The following is a 19,509-nucleotide window of genomic DNA, read 5'->3' on the forward strand; positions in this document are numbered from 1 at the left end:
TCCCGGTCGGTTTGGTCCGATCTGCAACCCACCATAACCCCAGACGCCCAGCATTGCGGGCGTCCAAGTTCAAACACCTGTTCCAGAGCATTCGACAGCGGTGACATATTGCAGTACCAACCAGCCGGTGAAGGCAGCCACACCCCACCAACGAGTTTGGGCGACGCAAGCGTCGTGGAACCTCAAGCGGCCTATTATGCGGCCATTGGTAATTCCAATCAACTCTTTCCACGTACAAATTTCGTGGCTTGGTGGTTCTGGTGCCTTTTTTCTTGCATTTGAAGCTTTCGTCGTCCCATGAGGACTCCCCCTGCGTACGGTCATGCATGTAAAGTGCTTCCAACATGGCCTGCCGTGTGTAAGACCACACCCCAATCCTGGACCCAGGATGCAGGACTAGCGGAAATATCAATCACTTCACCATATCTCTGGGTAAGCTGTGTGAGATCAGAGGAACAGGTATGGATACACCCTTGGTATAATGCGGCGGCGCCTTGCGCCTTGCCCGCACACTTGGGTCGCATGGCGTTTCTCCTCGCCGAGAACCAGACAGTTGGTACGAGTTCTCGGAGAAAAGCAAGTTTCAGTCGGAGCCGTCAATTCGTTCCAAGGTTAACCATTACTTTGGCCAGGTTTCCCCCAAGTTCCCTTTCTACCTTTGGAAGTCAACTCAGCCACGGGATTCTATAATGTCAAAGAGGAGTTTAGCACAGCCAGACTAACACCTTGAAACAGATGCGCACAAGACAATTGCGTTTTTGCTTACCCACCAATTCCAATCAGTATCATAGCAAAGAGAGCGACAGGAGGTGAGCGCATCGCCTCTAATTTGCGCCTGTCCATGACTCGTAGTATGCATAGGCCATTCCCCAACACCTTGATAGTCTTCGTAACACCGTCTTCGCCGTGGGTGTCATACATCTCGACACAAATGCTAGTCTTGCTTGGCAACCGCTTGACTGGAACGCGCCAATATTCACGTCCTCTGGAACCTTGCCTGCAGATGTCATTGAAGAAAGCATGTTGTGTTGCTCCAAGCTCGGCTTCCCCTGTCTATCGCTCGCATGGCACCTACCAATACCCGTACACATGGGACCTCCTCGTTCCAAACAAACACGAATGGTGTGGGAAACCCGTCCAGTAGCCTCCTGAGAAGGGCAGCTCGGCCAGGTTTCACCGCCTTGTATGCACTCATCAGCTCTCAATCCCCCCAAAAGCCCGTAAAAGGCAAATGTGCGGACGGCCTGGGTGCTTCATAAGGGTGTGCCCTGCAGGTTCGACTATCGAGAGTGTACGCACAAGGCGCTGCCTGTAGCCCTGGCTCCATGCGCTCACGTCGTACAAGCCCTTGACATTGAGTTCCGTTCAGGATTTCACTTCTCACATTTCCGCCCTTTCGTTTCCTCAGTCTAACCAATCGCACTCTTGCCGGCCCGCCACTTGTTTTGTTGTCTCGTTGGTTGTCTCATTGTCTAACAGTGAATTCTCTGCTGACAACAAGGCACAGGGTGTACTTTGTCCTTGCTCCGAGTCGGTCATCCCGCCGTCAGTACACAATCGTATTGCTTTTTGTCCATTGCTTGTATATCGTAAATTCTGGCAATGTTCTTCAAATTCACCTGCTCGTTGAAATATGACGGCTAATTTAGCCCCAAAAGTTGCAACGCGGCGAGCAGCGTTCCTGCATGTTACTGTACGAATTCACATCGTGGAATCTATAATGATGGTCGAATCAGGTAGCTTACCATTCAGAGGTGAGCCAGGCACGAACACGGCAGCACATACGCATGCACAGGGATTGTATGGCTCTCACTCTGCCACGTCTACTGTGGCTTTCCACAGTCGTTAGGGAATGCCTATGTTGAAGTTGACCCAATGCGCCGGACCTCCAACAAGGATTGGAGGCGGCTACCTGCAAAAAACCCCTGTGATGGCTTGTTAATTTAACGGGGACTAGACGATGCAGGATCTGCTTCCTGTGCCATCGCCTAGTGACAAATTGCGGACCTGGCTGCCCAGGCGACAACCATGCGGCGGCAGCTACATACTTGGAGGGTCGACTGGATGAAGGACGGGTGGGTGTTCTTGTTTGCCTTTTGTTTGCGCTTCCGCTTCAACCAGAGTCGTCGAGCTTTGGCCTTGTTCCTTTAGTCTTGACTTCATTTCTGGTCCCTCTTGTGGCGCTCTATGGTGTTTTGGAGTGGCCACGAAATACGGCTTGTCTTGCGTCTCGAGATACGGCTCTAATAACTAACGTCTCCTCTTTGTGAAATTTCTCACCCTGCGTAATTTAACGGACTGCAAGTTCCAAGGAGAGGATAGGTACCCATCGCCAGAACTTACCCCAATGCCAAAACGGTAGTCTCCAATCCCGAGTCCCCGGCATTGATCAGCTCAAATTCTTAGCTACATCCACGGCCCAATCCAGCAGATTGCGATTTGATAGCAATGCGAAGCTTTCTTGTCGTCGAGGCAGCCCATACCAACCTCACCCAATCGGTTAGTTAGGAGGCGTCTTACTCCCAAGGTACAACCATGCTTCTAGAGCTCGACATGGAGTGACACCCGGCGAACAGGGACCCTGGTACGGGGAATGTACGAGAAGGCGGAAGAGCAGTTGACCAGACACTTTATCTATTTTGTTTCTGTGGGTCCAGCTGACGCTTCACCAGTGTTGTTGCGGGAGTAAAGCAGGAAGTGGAAAAGCCGGGAGGGAAATTGACAGCCAACATTGAAGTCCATGTCTGCGTCTGCGTCCAGGTTGCATCGGACCATGGGCTGTCAACCGTCCACCCATGTTCACATGTGCATGTTTATGTTCATGCTCCTATTCCTGGCCACGTTCATGTTCATTCATGTCTATCTCTGAAAGTGAATCATGCCTGGGAAGCACCGGCAATTCTTTCAAAGAGGGGAAAGATAATTTACCAGCTGAAGCCTGGCCGTCAGAACAATGGGCCGGCACAGTCTCTCATCTTCTCTTGTGCAACCCGACACAAATCAGTCGGATATCGTCGGGCGTACTGCAAACTTTTGCTCTTCAAGGTTCCGTCTTGTACTTCACCTCTTCGATGGCATCCCTTCAATGTCTTTGAATATTCACTCTCTCAAACCAAGCTCTTCTTCGCCAAGGGAGTGGCACTTCCACAAGCTGACAACTCTGTTCCCCACTGCCAATGTTCAGATTTTATTATACGTCCTGATTAGCATGCACAAGATGGTGCAGTGACGATGGATTCAGACTCTTTCGAGGACACTCTAACTAACCCTCAATGAAATCGTTTAGCCTTAAGGGACCACAGACGTCAACGGCGGCTACGGCTCTTGCAGCACAGACTTGTCGTATTTCCATCCGTCATGGCTATCCCCGGTCTGTGCATCAAAACAACAAGCCTTTCGTCTCCAGCATCGATCATTACGCTGTGCAATATCAAAAGAAAAGAAGGGGGGGTCCGTGCTATTAGCTCTGCCGTCACCCAGCCGGAGCAGGGGATGTTGAACAAGACCATGCGGCTTCCGGCTACAGCCTCCCGGCCTGTACGTTGCCCCATGCTTCATATTCATCTCCAAGGCCTTTGTTTCTGTCTGCCGCACATCGCTCTCCAATTGGATTCAAGGCTACCAGGGGTCGGATTATTACCCGCTGCCACGTCACTAAGAATACCCCGAGGCCAAGTCCTCAAACCTCATTCCGGTCCCAGCATTGCCAGGCGGACAGCAAATTACCATCGTCTCGTCAGGGCCGTACCTTTTGAAAACAGGGAAAAACAACACTACATACCAACCTTTTGAGTTAGTCACTTTGGAGTGTGGCGTGTGGCGGCGACGGCACCATCAGCCGAGCATACTGCACTGACAACAAGAACCCTGGCAGACAAATGGCAGTTGTGGCATGATTTCTGTGTTTTGCTTCTTTGCGCTGATGGAGCTTTTTCAATCTTAAAACTATTCTCGCCATTCGTTCTGTGCGTCGATGTGAGAGTTGACGGAATTGTGCCAACAATATTGTATAAAATGCCCCTCCACCCCAACCTCTGGCCACTACTTCGACATGCAATCTGCAGTACTGATTAAGATTTTTTTGCCAACTCTGCCCAACACTAGTTCTCAAATACGGTGTGGTCATAAAATTTCTCTCTCTTCATATTTCCCTCATTGGATATTGAGGCTGCCACTACTCGAGTGCACAAACATGCCTTCAGTGGGTTCTCTATCTGTAGAGGAGGATCGTGGGTGTGACCCCGAGAAGTAAGTACAGAATCCAGAGCCGGCAATACACGGTGATAAAACGAGCTAAAAAGATATAGCTGTTGTCCGACTGTCACTCAGCGGAGATCGGACAGGAAAGCTCTAGGCATAGATCGCGTGAACGCCATGTTCGGCAACCCAGATGGCATAAAAATGGATCGCGTTCTACTTCCCGACCCTCACGAGAGCCCAAAGAAGGACTCTGACGCCAATAACCGAAATCAACGTGAGCGGAAGAAACTCTGATATTGTTCGTGGGAATGATGCAACGGCCGAAACGACTTAAAAGCAACGTGTTTGGTTAGGCTATTTGTCAGTGATTTTTGGCGTTCGTCCAGCACAGGGGCGGGATCTTTCTGGATAGGAACCAACCGGCCCTTGCTCCTTCTCTATGGTATGATTGGAGAATCTTCCCGGCCTTAATCACCGATTTACTGGCAATTGAGAGGGGCTTTTTCACATCCGGGGCTGTTTATGGCGTCTTCGTTCGATTACGGACACATACTATACGGATGACAGAACAGCAGAAAAGGCAACAGATTCCAGTTTTGTGGAATGCTTCCTTGCTGTCGCAATGTCACCGTTTTACACACTCAATTTTTCTCATTCGTCTTTTGCTCCCCCTGGAGCAACAACCGTTCCTTCCTTCATTTTTGTGGTTTCTTCTGCCACGTTTGACTTCTCCGCCCCCAACTTGGGTAGTTCGTCAGACGGGTGAACCCTTGCAAAGCAAAACTATAATTTCTATAATATAACCTGGTTGTTTCTTTTTCGAAAACACCTTTATTTGATTCGCTGACTGGACAAGCATGATGCCTGAATGTCATGGAAGCGACAGTCCCGGTCGCCGTTTGTGTAATGCTAAGCACACCAGAGACCACAGGCCTCTCACAGGTGGCGCCGTCTGGTCTCACCAATCCAGTTGAGACCCTTTTGTATTCCACGATACTGTGGATCCAACCTGTCAAGCAGATGTGGCAACGATACAGGAGGGCAAGCCAGATGCCACAGGGGGCGGGATGCAAAACATACTTGAGCTGGAAAAGGTACCCACATATCGGGCAGCACACAATTGAATGCTGTGCTATGTTAGTGTATACTTGGCATCGGTGGATATGGTGCCATGGTGCCGTGGATAGTTTGTGCCATACATATTAAGCCCAAAACATTGTTTCTGCAATCTCCACCAATGCCGCGATGCCGGAAGTGGCATCCGCCTCCCGGAGCTCGGTGCCGAGTTTGCCACGAGCCACTTGAACTCAAATGGGGAAGGATTTTGGATTGACGACTAAATTGGCATGGCCAGTGGAACCAGTTGAGCACGCAATAGTGGCCCAGTAAGAGCTTTTCTGTAAGCCCAGCCGGGACGAGACATAACGTCGCGTGCTTTGGAATCCTTGGCGCCAATCTTTCTTTTCTTCTAGAATTTCTTGTCTTAAATAGCAGAACGTCGGCCTTCCATTGACAGCTGAGCTATCTCTGTTTCGTTTTAAGCTTGCATCCTGCCTTCCACCTTGGGACTTGCTGCATGACTGGCTAAAGCAGAGCTTATTTAGTCCGGGGTAACATTGGCTTTGCTCCATTGGGCAAATAATCTGCACGGGCTCCGTCCCCCGCATCTTCCTTTGAAAGGGCCCCGACGCATTTCTTCTCATCTTACCTGCGTGGTTGGGGGAGCAGATTCCTTCCTTTGTTCTACTCCTTTTCCAGAAATCCGCCTCTTTGTGGACGTGCAGACAGGTCGTTCGTCATGGCGGAAAAAGGTCAGCCGCAGGACATGGGCTCGTCCGATGCCGTTGGTAAGATTCACAGCGACGACGTCGACTCCGAAGGTCGGCGTGGAAATCCCCAGCACATCGAAGATGGCACCAGAGCCAAAGAGTCGGATCACCTCAAGCGTGCCCTTTCTGCTCGTCAGGTGCAGATGATTGCCATTGGTGGCACAATCGGCACGGGCTTGTTCTTGGGCACAGGAAAGTCATTGGCTACAGGCGGTCCTGCCTCGTTGCTGATTTGCTATGCCATCACTGGCGCCATTGTCTTTGTCACGATGCTCAGCCTGGGCGAGATGGCGGCATTCATTCCTATCGCCGGTAGCTTTTGCTCCTTTGCCGGGTAAGCGTCTCATTTTCTGTTTCCTGACGGCTCTGTAGCACGTCTGGGAGTACAGGGGGTACAACAGCTGACAGTCCGAAAACCAGACGATTCGTCGACGATGCATTTGGATTTGCGCTTACTTGGAATTATTGGTTTAACGATGCAGTTTCCACAGCGGCGGATTTGGTTGCGCTGCAGTTGGTCTTGGAATATTGGACGACCAATTTTCCTGGTTGGGCGCTGAGTTTAATTTTCTGGGTTGTCTTGATTGCCGTGAATATCATCACCGTCAGAGCATATGGCGAGGTACGTGTTTTGGCCAAGCCTCAGAGCAGGGACCGCGAAACTGACTAGTCAACAGCTGGAATATTGGCTCAGTCTTCTCAAGGTTATTACTATCATTGTAAGTATTAGGTTTCTTCTTCGCCGGCATTACAAGCTATAACTAACCTGTCTTCAAGGTATTCATTGTTATGGGTATTGTCGTCAACTGCGGTGGCAATCGTGACGGCCACTATATTGGTGGTGAAAATTGGCATATCCCCGGTGCTCCTTTTGTCGGAGGCATCGGCGGCTTTGCGTCTGTTTTTGTAACTGCCTCATTTGCTTGTAAGTGATTGCACTCACGGAAGGATATTGCAGACAGCGGTGCTGACCCCATTTAGATGGTGGTACGGAGTCCATTGCCATCACGGCTGGGGAGACCAAGAACCCAACCAAGAACTTGCCTCGAGTTGTGAAGAACGTTTTCTGGAGAATCCTTCTCTTTTAGTATGTCTTCGGCTCAAGGTTGTCACTGGGTTCCTGGAATTGGACTAACACAAATTGATAGCATCCTCTCCGTTCTTCTCATTGGCCTCAATGTCCCATATAACTACCCGAACCTCAGCACCAAGAAGGCTAGCACTTCCCCATTCACGATTGTATTCGAAATGACTGGCGCACATGCTGCCGGCAGCGTCATCAATGCCGTTATCCTTACGTCAGTCCTGTCGGCGGGCAACCACGCTCTTTTCGCAGGTGTGCGGCTATTGTACACGTTGGCTATGGAAGGCCATGCACCACGAGTCTTTGGCAAGCTGAATAGGAATCAAGTTCCTTGGGTGGCTGTGCTGGCTACAGGCTTCATTGCCGGCCTATGTTTCGGATCGAGCTTCATTGGAGCTGGTCAGCTCTGGACCTGGTTGCAAAAGTGAGTAGTACCACGCGGAACAAACAAGGTCAAGGACAAGACCGAGAAAGTTTTTTTTTTCCCTTGGGCCATATCTGGATCAAGTATTGACCAGTCGTTGCTGACCTGCACACAGCCTAGTCGGTGTTTCCAACCAGTTATCATGGATCGCAATCGGCATCGCATCCATCCGATTTCGCGCCGGTCTTGAGCGCCAAGGCAAGACCCATCTGCTTCCCTTCAAGAACTGGACGTACCCATACGGACCCTGGATGTCTGTATTTCTCAACAGTTTCCTGGTCCTGATCCAGGGGTGGAGCTGTTTCAGCCCTGACTTCGATGCTGTTAGCTTTGTCAGCTTCTACATTGAATTACCCGTCATGTTGATCATGTACGTGGGTTGGAAACTGGTCAAGAAGACCAAGTGGGTAAAGCTTGATGAGATGGATCTCGTGACCGATGTGCATACGGCTGACGACGGGGAGCCGGAGAAGACAAAGGGGTGGCAGTCCAAGACGAAGAGGGTGCTCAATTGGCTGTTCTGAGGTGACCTGTTACATAACCCATGGTGCATTTGTTTTGTTATTTGTCTTTTGGAGCTTCTTGCATGGCGAGTTTATCGTGCTTTTAGAAGTCAGCTATTGGCCATAGTTTAGCGGATTGTTATTGGTATAGCCTTTTGAGCGAATGAGACGAACTGCAGCATGACATAATTGGACGAGACGTCAACTCATCAAAGTGACTGCCTAGATGCCAAGGTGCTCTCTTAGCGCACAAGGCAGGTGGCAAATTGGACAGAAACGTTAGAGAATTGTCTGGTGTGAAAAATTTTACGAGCCTTGTATCAACGAATTGTTTCTTACCTAGGTACCTTGATAAGCCATGCCAGCTGTCCTTCAAGGGTCCTTGGCGAAGTGATCTAAATTTCCTGTGCCATCGCCAATCTGAAATGTCTTCCAAGGATCCGCATTCCGGCGGCCACTGCCATGGTGAAGCGGCTTGTGGGGAATGGGCTTCATTGGTGATCAACAAGTGGCCAAAGTGCATGGGGGTCATCATGTCTTAGTGGCCGGTTGTTCCTGAAACTCTGACACCTAAAATCTGTAGCGAAAGCAGGTGGATGAGATTTTTGGCCTGTTTGCCTCGTCTGATATTGTAGCATCAAAGATGTTCATGATTGGCTTGTGATGACAGCATCGGGGTTTGATGGTCCCGAAACACAGCCAGATTCAATATCTGATGCGATGAACAATGTGTAAATTGCTGGTTGGCTCAACTATAAACTTGTCAAACATGCGACATGGAACCTTGCAAGCGTTGCGTAAAACCAACTGTTTGGTATCCCGCACTCTCGGGGTGTGGCCGAGGCAGAAGTATCTTGCTTCATGTTGAAATGGTTCACTTTTCAGCCACCATTTGATTCCAATGTGCGAGTTCCGTAGGTAATTGGTCTAATCATGCTGCAGAGCACGAAGGAGAAAATTTTGTCACCCAGCCTTGACAAATTGGTCGTGCATGGGTGCTAATACAAGCCTGCAGCAATTCTTGACCAAAAAACTTGGATGGATCAAATTTGTGAATGGCGAAGGGGCAGAGACTCTTCAGCCTCGAATTTGTTTTCTGCATCGTCGGCCTTTTGCTGCACCATTCTCCGTCCCAGGGGGGCCAAACATCGGCCTTGAGTCCTAGCCAATAATTGCTTGTGCAAGTAGCACCCATCCAGCTGTCGACAGAACAGCCGCAATGCAGACACTTCGTCCTGCACGAACTCAAGCAAGACCCTAGCTCCCTGTTGCATTCGCCATCCGTGTTGCCCAAGCTTGCACAATCTGTGGGGAGGTGACGTGCCTGACAGCCCGGCGGACACGTGTTGTGGAGGTGATTGCGATGCAAGAGACCGAGGCCGGCAGGGACAATGTCGGGGCAATCACAGACAAGGCCAATTGATGGTGATCGTGGTTACGTACAAGATTCATTTCCAATTAAGAAAGGCACGGTAAGAGGATTTGACGTCGGTTTCTGCCAGCCGTCCTTTGGTTGGATCGTGGAATCACTATTGGCCTCGGTGCTGACGAACAGACCCAAGAATAGCATAGTTCGTCGTGGCACTGGTCATGGGGTCACGTCATGTCCACAAGTCTGTGGCCCATGGTCCACGTTTGGACAAAAGCGATAAGAGACAGAAACGGGCCGCAGGGGAGAAAAAGGAGGCTGTAGTGTGTTAGAGCGTAGATCAGGGAATTGAGAGATGATAATCCAAACCGGAGATAAACATTGTCATGCGATGCGCAGAGTTTTCACTTTCACGGCTGGAGCCTTTCTCCTGTGCCATCCCGCACTGCATGTTCCTAATCTTGGAGACTCGTAGATTTTGTCGCGAGATGTGGGTACGGGGATGCTCCATCAAATCTGGCTGGCAAGTACCGTACCTTGCTAGACCGTTGGATCTGGCCGAGAGCCCCATGTCGCCGTGACTGTGCCTGGTCATTTTATTGCCCTCCCTCCTGCGTTGATCATAAACCAGAGATTGGTACTGTAATGTAGTGCGCTACTGATATTAGTACTTAGGTACATATGTACCTAAGTACCTAGGTACTCTGTTCATGATGCTTGAACGACGCTGAAAAACACACCCAACCATGCGATGTGGGGGAACGGAAAGCTGGCCTTGATACGAGTACCTTGGTACCTGAGTAGGGGTGTACAGTTAGTCTGCCAAGCGTGGCTTTTCCCTTCGTCCCCTTGCCCAAGTTGAAGTGGTCGCTCAATTGTGGTAAAGAAAGTACATTTTACGGATGGAGTGTTCCCAAGCCAACTTCTATGCCGGGAGGATGGTTGATGATCAAGAGACGTGGATCGGACGGACGTGTACCTACATATTGATTGATGGCCAACCAAGTGGTCGGCCCACCTCAAAACTTTGACATCTGAAATCTCTCCACAGGAAGGAGCATCCAAGCAGCATGCGAAGCAAATCTTCAATGTTTTCTGGTTTGCAATTCTTGGGCGCATTGGGAAAGAACTACAAGCGCCGTGCCTTCGTCCTGCCTCATGCCATGTTAGTGTCAGGTGGCAAGCTGCCTTTGGCGAAGTTGCCGGGCAAAACCCTGCTCGTGGGAGAATTAACAATTGTCAACGATTGTCAACGCACGCTGGGGACCATGGACTGCAAAAATTTCCTCCCACGTCACTTCCAGCCCCTGGATGATGATCGTGCCGTACCGACACCTTCGACAGCTCACCCCCCTCTCTGCCTGGTGGCGCGCCCCTAAGAAAGCGGACGCAGGGAGTCTAACGGCGTGATGCAGAACCCTGCCCCAGACGAAATGGCGACATGGTCGGCTCCCGGAACTGACGTTGTATCTTTGTATTTTTTTTTTTTTTGACCCTTCCAAAACGCCAGAACGCAACTCGGAATTGCTACCTGGGTAGTCGACCAAACTTGGGCAAACAGGTGGCCGACCATCAACGGCTGGAATACACCTGGTAATGTTCCTTGGAGGTGCGACGCCGAGGCATCCCAACCCATAGCGCCTCTCGGCTTGAACAGCCATTGCCGCAGATAACCTCTCTGAACGACCCTGTTCTGTAATCTTTTGATGACGCTTTGGTGTCAAGTGACATTGGGCGGCCGGAGTAGCAGTGCGATGGAGAATGCCCTCAGTATTCTCCGTGGTGCGTTCCGTACATTTACGCCAAGAAGTACTTCACCGGACAGACTGCGGGGTATACGATTGGGCAAGCCTCAACGGTCCCAATGGATGAAGGCGAAGGAAAAGCGAACTGTAAGCTCGGGAGTGAGACATCTACGATCCAAGGTGACTGGCATTTCAAAGCAGTGCTCCGTTACACCACATGGTGGAGTGCTTGCCAGCTTCAATGGCTCGTCTGTACTGATGAGATACATTGACCTTGCGCCAAGCTACTTAAGCCTCTGAAGTAATGCGGCTCAAACAAACATACCCAGCAGCTCGCTACTCAGGCTCCAGGCCCCCTTCTGAATTAGCACTGGCAAAGTATCTCCGAACTAACCCACACTCGGCACCTCCAAACCATCTGTGCCAGGGAATATGAGGGCACCGCGGCTCCTGCGTCATCTTTCAATCTTGCGTCTTGGGCCTCGAATACACAGCGTGCCAACATCACGAGACCAACGTTTATCTCGGCCCAACTCTTGCCTCTTTCGCCCCTGGCAAAACGACTGATAATTGCCTTAGGTCCTGGCCTAGGCAAGTGAAGACAGGTGAATTGAGTCGTGCAGGGTTGAAACGCCGGGAGTTGCGACGATGTACTGACTGGGAAGGGGGCGTGGGCAAGTTTGGGAATCATGGTGCATGCCCATGGGTCCTTTTTTTTTTTGTTTTTGCTTTTTTGGCCCTTGGCTGCAAGTGGTGAAGGAATCTCCAAGTCAAAATAGTCACCAGTGCCTGGGCTCCTCCCAGGACACTCGACGCTGGGACCGAAACACCCCCCAAGCTTGTAAGGCGACGGGCGAACCACGATGGCACTGAAGGGCACCCTGCCGGGGGGAAATCCTTGTAAAAAGGGGTGGAGGGATGAAGTACATTGTGCTGTTGGCGTTCCGTCATCCTGTCTGTTCCCTGGCTTGCCCTCGGATACAGAGCAGCTGGGATTGAAAGCCAAGATCCAGCCAGCGCTGGACATATTTGCCAGTGCTGCAAAGACGAGCGGAGAGGGCGTGCTCAGAACTTCGCAACCGATAGCGGGTCTCAGATACCACCCCCTGCGAAGTTTCCCATTTGTTTGTCGTTGTCCGCTGAGCAAAACGAACAGAACCGAAGACGGAAACGATGTCCATTGTTAGTGTCTACTTCTTATTTTGGTTGCTGGACTTTACATGAGCCTGCAAAGGAAGGAATCTATGAGACAGTTGCAGGGAAGATCCCGCCCACTAAGGCTCGTCCAACAACCACCCCGAAGGCGGATAGTGTTTCTCGGGCTCAAGCAGCGTCCGTAGAAGCTATGCCAAGTTTGAGTTTCTTCTTGAGGAAATGGGCGTTATTCAGTAGTGGAAAGTAAGGCCACGTAAATTTTAGCAATGACAGCCTAAGTATCAACGTCGAAAACAGAGCCCGAGTTTGGACCCAACTGTCAAAGCCATGGTAACAACTCAAGCGTGCCATTCGTCTTTATCGTACCCGAATGCCGTTGACTTATGGCACCCGAAATCACCAGCTCGAGTTGCCTCCGAAAACAGGAAGCGGGGTCTTTGTCAAGACAGTTCAAACGCTTAACCGTCGATTCCCAAGCGCTTGTGTGCCTTGCCGGCGGTTGAGGGGTGTGATTCCTGGATCACATAAGTATATGATTGCACCTTGCTCATCAAGGAAATACACAAAAGAATCGTGGGTGCCATCCAGTGGGTGGGGACAATATTTTTGACTTGTACAGTAGTTGAGTCGCCTTGTTTCTGCTTTAGGCGTTGAAGCTTCCGACTTCCCTGCCTCAAGTCTTTTTTCCACACCCCTTCCACCCCCCCTACGCTGCCTCCCACGCCCTGCTCTCTGACTTTGCTCTTGTTCGTCGCCCAGAGCTTCTTCATATATCTATCACCCCAAATTTTGCCTCCGTTGGGAGGCGATACGTGCTTTGAGTCAAAGTTTATTTATCTTCTTTGAGTTCCCCATCTTCTCGAACCCAGCAGCTCATGCACCAACTGCACACATTAATATCACATCACATCAGAGAATGCTGTTCGGCCGCTTCTTGCATTGGCTTTCTCGTCTGTGCCGGAAGTGACAACTGCCTAGTTCTCACCGCTGGATACACCCTTTTTCCCTTCTTAACCTCCGTGGCCAGAGTCTGTCAGATTCTGACAGAGTCAAGACTGCCCTTTTCTTGTTCAAAACAGCTGTCTCTACGGTTCGCTCAAGCTCCAGACGACGATACCCGGGTTCATTTCGTCCGTTTCCAATCATCTAGCCAAAAGCCGCCGGCCAGTGTAGACGAAAGAAGTGGTTCATCGTCTGATCATGGATACTACATCCACAACAGCCGTTCAGGGCTCTGCATGCAGGTATGCTCCTTTGACTGAATGCATCACTTCCAGACCTGCCTCTACCGTAAGACGAGAAAACTGACTGGTTTGGCAGTGGCAGTGGGCAGGAAGGCCGTGTCGTTTATCAGGTCGGACGGGGGGAGACCTCTCTTTGGGTTAACAGCCCTGATCAACCCATCACGGCGAAGATTGCGAAGCTCGGCGCGGGCATGCAACAACCAGCTACGGCGGCCGACGCAACGTGGTTGTTTCGCCAGGGACCTTCCCCAAATGCCAACTATGCTCCAGTTGAATTCTTTGGGAACCCTCCCAACGATCCCAACTTGGCTGGTATTGGTAGCCAGTTCTCAGAACCGTCATCTGGTCACAGAACATAATGCCAAGACTTGATGTTCAGGTCTTTTGTTTTGTCGTTTTGTTCAACGGACAGAACGTTCAACTTGGCTTCCTTGGTCTCCTTGGCTTTTCTCGCTTCCCGGTCTTCCTCACATCTTGATACAACATCGCTCGGTTTTAGTACTGAGTAATGGTTACGCAGGTGTAAACGTCAGCTTCGGCGCCTTCGGTTCGTAAGAAGGCGTCGGCGTGTCGTGGCATTACGCATCTCGCGGCTAAACAAAATAATCGGAACAAATCATTTTAAAACAACGAGAACTACGCACCACAGACGTAGCTTATCTTCGCATGGGGTAACCCACCATACATTCAACAAGAAGACGTCTGTTTGAATTGGGGGGGAGTTTGTATTTCCTCAAAGATGAGGGCAGTTGGCCTTTTAACCTCTCAAGTGAGGGGAGGGTACAGTGGCGCAGCTTGCATGGTGCGGCTGAATTGTTGATCAACAATTTGTCATTGGATGGCTGATAAGAATGAGGAGCTTTACACCGTTGCGTTCTCTTACCTTTCTTATTCAGCTGTCCCCCCGATCTGTACATTATTGTTTGTTTGCCACCAGGAGTCATCTCCGTCTCTGCCAGCCAAGTGGTTGGGGTGGACGTCGAGAACTCAGGCTCGGGTAGACGGCCCCACTGCGGGTTGGACCGCTCAGCAACCACAATAATACCAAAACAGGAAACCTTGCTTCATATTCACGGGGCGCATTGTCAGGTCCTTTCCCCAGCTCGCCTTGGAAACCAGGACGAAAGGCATCCCTGCATCTCCCAGGTGTTAGACGGCAAGTGTAATATTTATATGGAGGAGGCGAGTACAACCAGCTGAGTCACTCAGCCAGATTGCATGAGACTTTGTCAGGTTTTCCTACCCTAGAGTTGAGCGGAGGCATCAGTTTGTTCACAAAAGTTACGGCCGGACTGTTATGATTTATGTTTCCTGCACATGATTTTTTTTGCATTTCAGGGGAGCGATTAGCATTGGAATAAGATAAAAACAGAAATGACGGAAGACGGGGTTGCATGGTCTCGGGACTCTTTGTACAACGCTGGGAGGTCAACTTCAAAATTTGTACAGAAGATAAACCAAATTTGTTTCATTCTCGCTATGTATTTATTTTTACAAATATCAAATTTCTATGGCAATTATGCATGTCTAATTGTTCAGCTCGCTTCCCCATCCACCGCCACCTGGTGACTCGATAATGACACTCTCCCCTGGACCGAGCTTGGTCGTAGCCTTTGCCCCCAGGTTCACTATCCTCATCTTGCCCGTCATCTGATCCATGACGTGGACAGAATTCAAACCTGCTTGGCCATCCTCACCACCATCCATGCCATATGGACGGCGTGATCTGCGCTCACTCAGAATCGAGCACTGCACTGGCACACGAAACTCAATCTCGCGAACTGTACCGTCGCCGCCTCTGTTTCTTCCACGACCACCAGAACCAGCTCTCAGTTGGAAGCGGCGCAAAATACAAGGGTACCGCTTCTCAAACACCTCGGGATCCGTAATACGCGTGTTAGTCATGTGTGTGTGGACGCCGCTCTGTCCCACCCAGTCCGCACCGGCTCCCGAGCCACCGGCGATAGTCTCGTAATATCCGAAACCTTCCTTGTGTTCGCCGGTTATAGGATCTTTGCCACCAGTACCAAACGTCAGGTTGTTGCAGCATCCCTGAGAGGCGGCGCATGCGTGGAAAGCGCGAAGGACAACGTCCGTTACGCGCTGAGAGGTGAGGACGTTACCGCCGACTACTGCGAGGCCGGCACCGGGATTGAGCAGCGAGTCCTCAGGGATAACGATGTTTATGGGGGCGAGACAGCCTTGGTTTAAGGGGATAGAGGATTTTACCAGACTGCGGAGACAGTAGATGATTGCGGAGTGGGTGATGGCTTTTGGAGCGTTGGTGTTGCCGAGAACATGGGGACCGGTGCCGGTAAAATCGAAGGTTGCTGAGCCGGACGGTGAGATGGTAATTGTGAGGGTGATGGGGGTTCCATCGTCCATGTAGTCCGTGGCAGTGAGGGGCTCCGGACCAAATTTGGAGAGGGTGTCACGCAGGAGCCCTCGGACAGCGTCTTCGGCGGTATGTTGGATGGCGTACATGTATCTGTGGACACAGGCGAGGCCAAATTCAGAGATGAGGGCCTTAATGAGCGTAATACCCTTTGCGTTGGCGGCAATTTGGGCCTTGAGATCGGAGAGGTTGTCTTGTAGTCTGCGGGTTCCCGAACATCCGTCATACTTGGCAGGCTCGATGAGCAGTAGCCTCCTAATTTCCTCTTCATCGAAGCGCCCAGCGCTGACTAGTTTGGTGGACTCGATAGAGGCTCCCTCTTGCCAGAGAGCGGAGGAAGTAGGCGGCATGGAGCCTGGGAGTATGCCGCCAATATCGGCGTGGTGACCTCGTGAGGCAACGTAGAAGGCGATGTCATCGCCGTCAAAAACGGGGGTAATTACGGTAATGTCTGGCAGGTGGGTGCCTCCGCAAGAAGGATGGTTGGATACGAGGACATCGCCATCGCGTAGCTTGCCTTCCCAAAGCTTGTGTTGGTACTGGACTGCGAATTGCATGGACCCCAAGTGGACGGGCACATGAGGCGCATTAGCTACCAGGCCACCATCAGGGCTGAAGATGGCACATGAAAAGTCCAGGCGTTCTTTGATATTAGTCGACACAGCAGTCTTTTTCAGCGTGCGACCCATTTGTTCGGCGATGGACATGAATCTGTGTCCAAAGACGGTGAGTTGGATGGGGCTGAATTCCTCCTCGGCGCCATCAGTAGATCGTTCTTGCTTTTGCAGCTTTCTGTCAATAACAACATAGCTGTCCAAGATGGTGGCTGTAGAGTCTGGAGTGACGAGGATAGTTTGCGTGTTGTCGATAATGAGAGCTGGACCCGTGATGCGCGCACCCACTGGCAAGGACTGCAGTTCGAAGACAGGGGTGTCTAGGTTACCAAAGCCTTCGAAAAAGACCTTGTTCGTTCCGCTGGATGCAGGGAGAGGAGCCTCTGCGATGCTGGCAGATTTGAGCTGACTGTATGGTGTGTTGGCTTGTTTGGAACCAGTAGTACCAATGGCCCTGACACGGAAGTCATCAACGATGATGGCCTTCTCTGGGAAGTGAAATCCAAAGCCTCGTCGGTGCGAATCCTCAAACCCGCGCTGAAAGTCCCAGTCATCTCCCTTCAGGACCATGAGGGAGCTGCTGGATCCCTGATATCGCATGCTCAGGTAAGAATTGAATTTGATATTGTCAGGTGCGAAACCCTGCTTGACAAGCTCCAATTTGGCTTGTTCCGCGAGAAGTTCCAGCTGGGCTCGGATAGTAACCTCGGTGTCTTTGCCGTAGGTGATTGCTGCTGGTCGCTGAATTTCGTGCACAACATCTGCCAATGAAATACCATAGGCAGATAGGATGGAAGAATATTTGTGGATAATAATGCGAGAAATGCCGAGGACGTCTGCGACAGAGCAGGCGTGTTGTCCTCCGGCACCACCAAAGCATGCAAGATGATGGTCTGCAGCATCATAGCCTCGAGCCTCTGTAAGGGCACGGATGGGACCAGCCATGCCTTCGTTGGCGACCTTGAGGAATCCAAGAGCGACTTCCTGTGGAGAGAAGGGAGAGAGGCCAGTAAGCTCTCTATCCTTGTTTATTTCACTCGTTAGGTCGGCAAACTTTATCTCAACGATTTCTCGGTTGAGCGGCTCATTTTCCTTGGGACCAAACACCTTGGGGAAGTACTCTGGCAAAAGCCGGCCGAGGAACAGGTTTGCATCTGTAATAGTCAAGGGGCCTCCCTTTCTGTAGCAAGCTGGTCCAGGGTGCGCAGAGGCAGACTCAGGCCCGACGTTGAACAAACCATTCTTCCACGTCAGGATGGAGCCACCGCCTGCGGCGACGGTGTGAATGTCCAACTGAGGGGATTGAATGGCAATGCCGGCTGTAGTTGTCTCGAAGACATGATCGTAGACACCGGCATAACGAGAGACGTCTGTCGACGTACCGCCCATGTCGAACCCGATAATGGGGCACTTCTCCTCTTCATCCCAAGAAGTTTGGGCATACCCGACAACACCGCCAGCAGGTCCGGACAGGATGGCCTTGAGACCACTAAACTTGCGATAATCAGCAAGACCGCCATCTGACTGCATAAACTCGACACGAGTGGCGGCAGATTCAAAACCGCCGCGAAAGTTTGCGGAGATAGAGTTGATGTATTGTTTGATAATGGGCGTGAGATAGGCATCTGCGACTGCAGACATGCCTCGTGGTACGACATTAATCATGGGCTGCACTTCCGAAGATAATGTGACAGAGAAGCCCATCTCGAGGGCCAGTTTGCCGACGAGCAGTTCATGATCAGGGAATGCATAGGAGTGGATGAAGACAACGGCCACGGAGCGGAAGCCCTTGTCCCACAATTGCCGCAAATTTGAATGGATGGCAACCACATCTGGCCGTTGGAGAACGCGAATGGTTTCTCCCGTGATGGCAGTGACCAGATCAGTGTCATCGCCGTTTGCACTCGTTTTGACTGACTGGGGATCTTCGGTATAGTCCTCCATGGTGACGCGCTCTTCCACCTCGACCACATTGTCGAACAAGACTTCTGGCCGTGACACAGAAAGATCAAAGATGTTGGGTCGAGACTGATTGCCAATGGCCAAAAGATCTCGGAATCCCTTGGTAGTGATGAGAGCTACCTTCTCACCCTTGCGTTCTAACAAGGCGTTGGTAGCAACTGTGGTACCCATACGGATAGACTCAAAGTGGAAGAGGTCGAGAGGCTCTCCTCGAGGTAGTTTTTGGTCAGTGACCAACTCCAAGATTCTGCGGATACCCTCTGTAGGGGCATCTTGATAATTTGCTGGGTCGACAGATAGGAGCTTCAGAATAATGTCATCCCGTCCAGGGATTGCGGCGTGCACATCAGTAAAGGTGCCGCCTCTGTCGATAGAGACTCTGATTCCCAACGATTTGACAGTCATGTTGGTGCTGGGATGGGACAAGTCGACCTGTCGTTTGCCCGTGATGTGGAATAAGAAAAAGAAGGGAAAACCAACGCCGATAACCGTAGATTACATTGACATGGGGAGATAACGTATAAGAGTTGTCAGCCAAGAACAAACAGGCCCTGTCTGGATTTATAATGCCGAGAGACGCACCAAATCGTAGAGTTTGTCTCCGTCATTGTGTGATGGCCTGTGCCACCTACTTGGGCCGCCATCGCGTGGGCAATCCTGACAGCTCAACATCAAGGGCAGAAATGGCTTTCTTGGAGACCAGCCGCAGGTAAAACGGGCTTCATCTGACGGGGTGGGTCCGCGGATGGCTGAAGATGCGGCATGTTGAGCGATTGTGTAGGTTGATTTTGGGGGTGGATAGGCAAGCATTTGGAGCCGTGGAGATGGTTGTTGCCTCCAATTGTGATGTGGGGCATTACAAAGTCGGAGTCGATTCCCGAGGCCAACGTACATGTACAATCTTTGCCCAGCGGATGTGTGCAATATGCAGAGAACCTTGCATGATGTCTGATAACCAACCTGTGGGCGATTTGGTTTTCCGGTT

At 51.0% G+C, this 19,509-nt stretch overlaps 8 protein-coding genes across 8 annotated transcripts; 5 read left to right on the forward strand and 3 right to left on the reverse strand.

Annotated features, from left to right (window-relative positions):
- Positions 1-824: 824 nt before the first annotated feature.
- On the reverse strand, positions 825-1,327 carry VFPPC_17856 (hypothetical protein; the record flags this gene model as incomplete). Its single annotated transcript, XM_022429532.1, has 2 exons — positions 825-1,200; positions 1,245-1,327. The coding sequence occupies 2 exons, from the start codon at positions 1,325-1,327 to the stop codon at positions 825-827; spliced, it is 459 nt and encodes a 152-aa protein (XP_022285414.1).
- A 2,030-nt stretch (positions 1,328-3,357) lies between these two features.
- VFPPC_17855 (hypothetical protein) lies at positions 3,358-3,792 on the forward strand (the record flags this gene model as incomplete). Its single annotated transcript, XM_022429531.1, has 1 exon — positions 3,358-3,792. The coding sequence occupies one exon, from the start codon at positions 3,358-3,360 to the stop codon at positions 3,790-3,792; it is 435 nt and encodes a 144-aa protein (XP_022285415.1).
- Positions 3,793-5,073: 1,281 nt separating this feature from the next.
- VFPPC_17854 (hypothetical protein) lies at positions 5,074-5,406 on the forward strand (the record flags this gene model as incomplete). The annotated part of the gene is made up of 1 exon (XM_022429530.1): positions 5,074-5,406. The coding sequence occupies one exon, from the start codon at positions 5,074-5,076 to the stop codon at positions 5,404-5,406; it is 333 nt and encodes a 110-aa protein (XP_022285416.1).
- A 101-nt stretch (positions 5,407-5,507) lies between these two features.
- On the reverse strand, positions 5,508-5,831 carry VFPPC_17853 (hypothetical protein; the record flags this gene model as incomplete). Its single annotated transcript, XM_022429529.1, has 1 exon — positions 5,508-5,831. The coding sequence occupies one exon, from the start codon at positions 5,829-5,831 to the stop codon at positions 5,508-5,510; it is 324 nt and encodes a 107-aa protein (XP_022285417.1).
- A 167-nt stretch (positions 5,832-5,998) lies between these two features.
- Positions 5,999-8,061, forward strand: VFPPC_08043 (amino acid permease; the record flags this gene model as incomplete). Its single annotated transcript, XM_018286812.1, has 7 exons — positions 5,999-6,363; positions 6,450-6,651; positions 6,707-6,748; positions 6,807-6,954; positions 7,011-7,116; positions 7,178-7,537; positions 7,653-8,061. 7 exons carry the CDS (start codon positions 5,999-6,001, stop codon positions 8,059-8,061), a joined length of 1,632 nt encoding a protein of 543 aa, XP_018143584.1.
- Positions 8,062-9,630: 1,569 nt separating this feature from the next.
- On the forward strand, positions 9,631-9,990 carry VFPPC_16038 (hypothetical protein; the record flags this gene model as incomplete). The annotated part of the gene is made up of 2 exons (XM_018293791.1): positions 9,631-9,726; positions 9,784-9,990. 2 exons carry the CDS (start codon positions 9,631-9,633, stop codon positions 9,988-9,990), a joined length of 303 nt encoding a protein of 100 aa, XP_018143585.1.
- Positions 9,991-13,509: 3,519 nt separating this feature from the next.
- On the forward strand, positions 13,510-13,912 carry VFPPC_14340 (hypothetical protein; the record flags this gene model as incomplete). Its single annotated transcript, XM_018292109.1, has 2 exons — positions 13,510-13,553; positions 13,630-13,912. 2 exons carry the CDS (start codon positions 13,510-13,512, stop codon positions 13,910-13,912), a joined length of 327 nt encoding a protein of 108 aa, XP_018143587.1.
- A 1,168-nt stretch (positions 13,913-15,080) lies between these two features.
- VFPPC_08045 (5-oxoprolinase) lies at positions 15,081-18,929 on the reverse strand (the record flags this gene model as incomplete). Its single annotated transcript, XM_018286814.1, has 1 exon — positions 15,081-18,929. One exon carries the CDS (start codon positions 18,927-18,929, stop codon positions 15,081-15,083), a length of 3,849 nt encoding a protein of 1,282 aa, XP_018143588.1.
- Between the last annotated feature and the right edge of the window lie 580 nt (positions 18,930-19,509).

Source organism: Pochonia chlamydosporia, chromosome 4, assembly GCF_001653235.2.
Source record: "Pochonia chlamydosporia 170 chromosome 4, whole genome shotgun sequence".
NCBI lineage: Eukaryota > Fungi > Ascomycota > Sordariomycetes > Hypocreales > Clavicipitaceae > Pochonia > Pochonia chlamydosporia.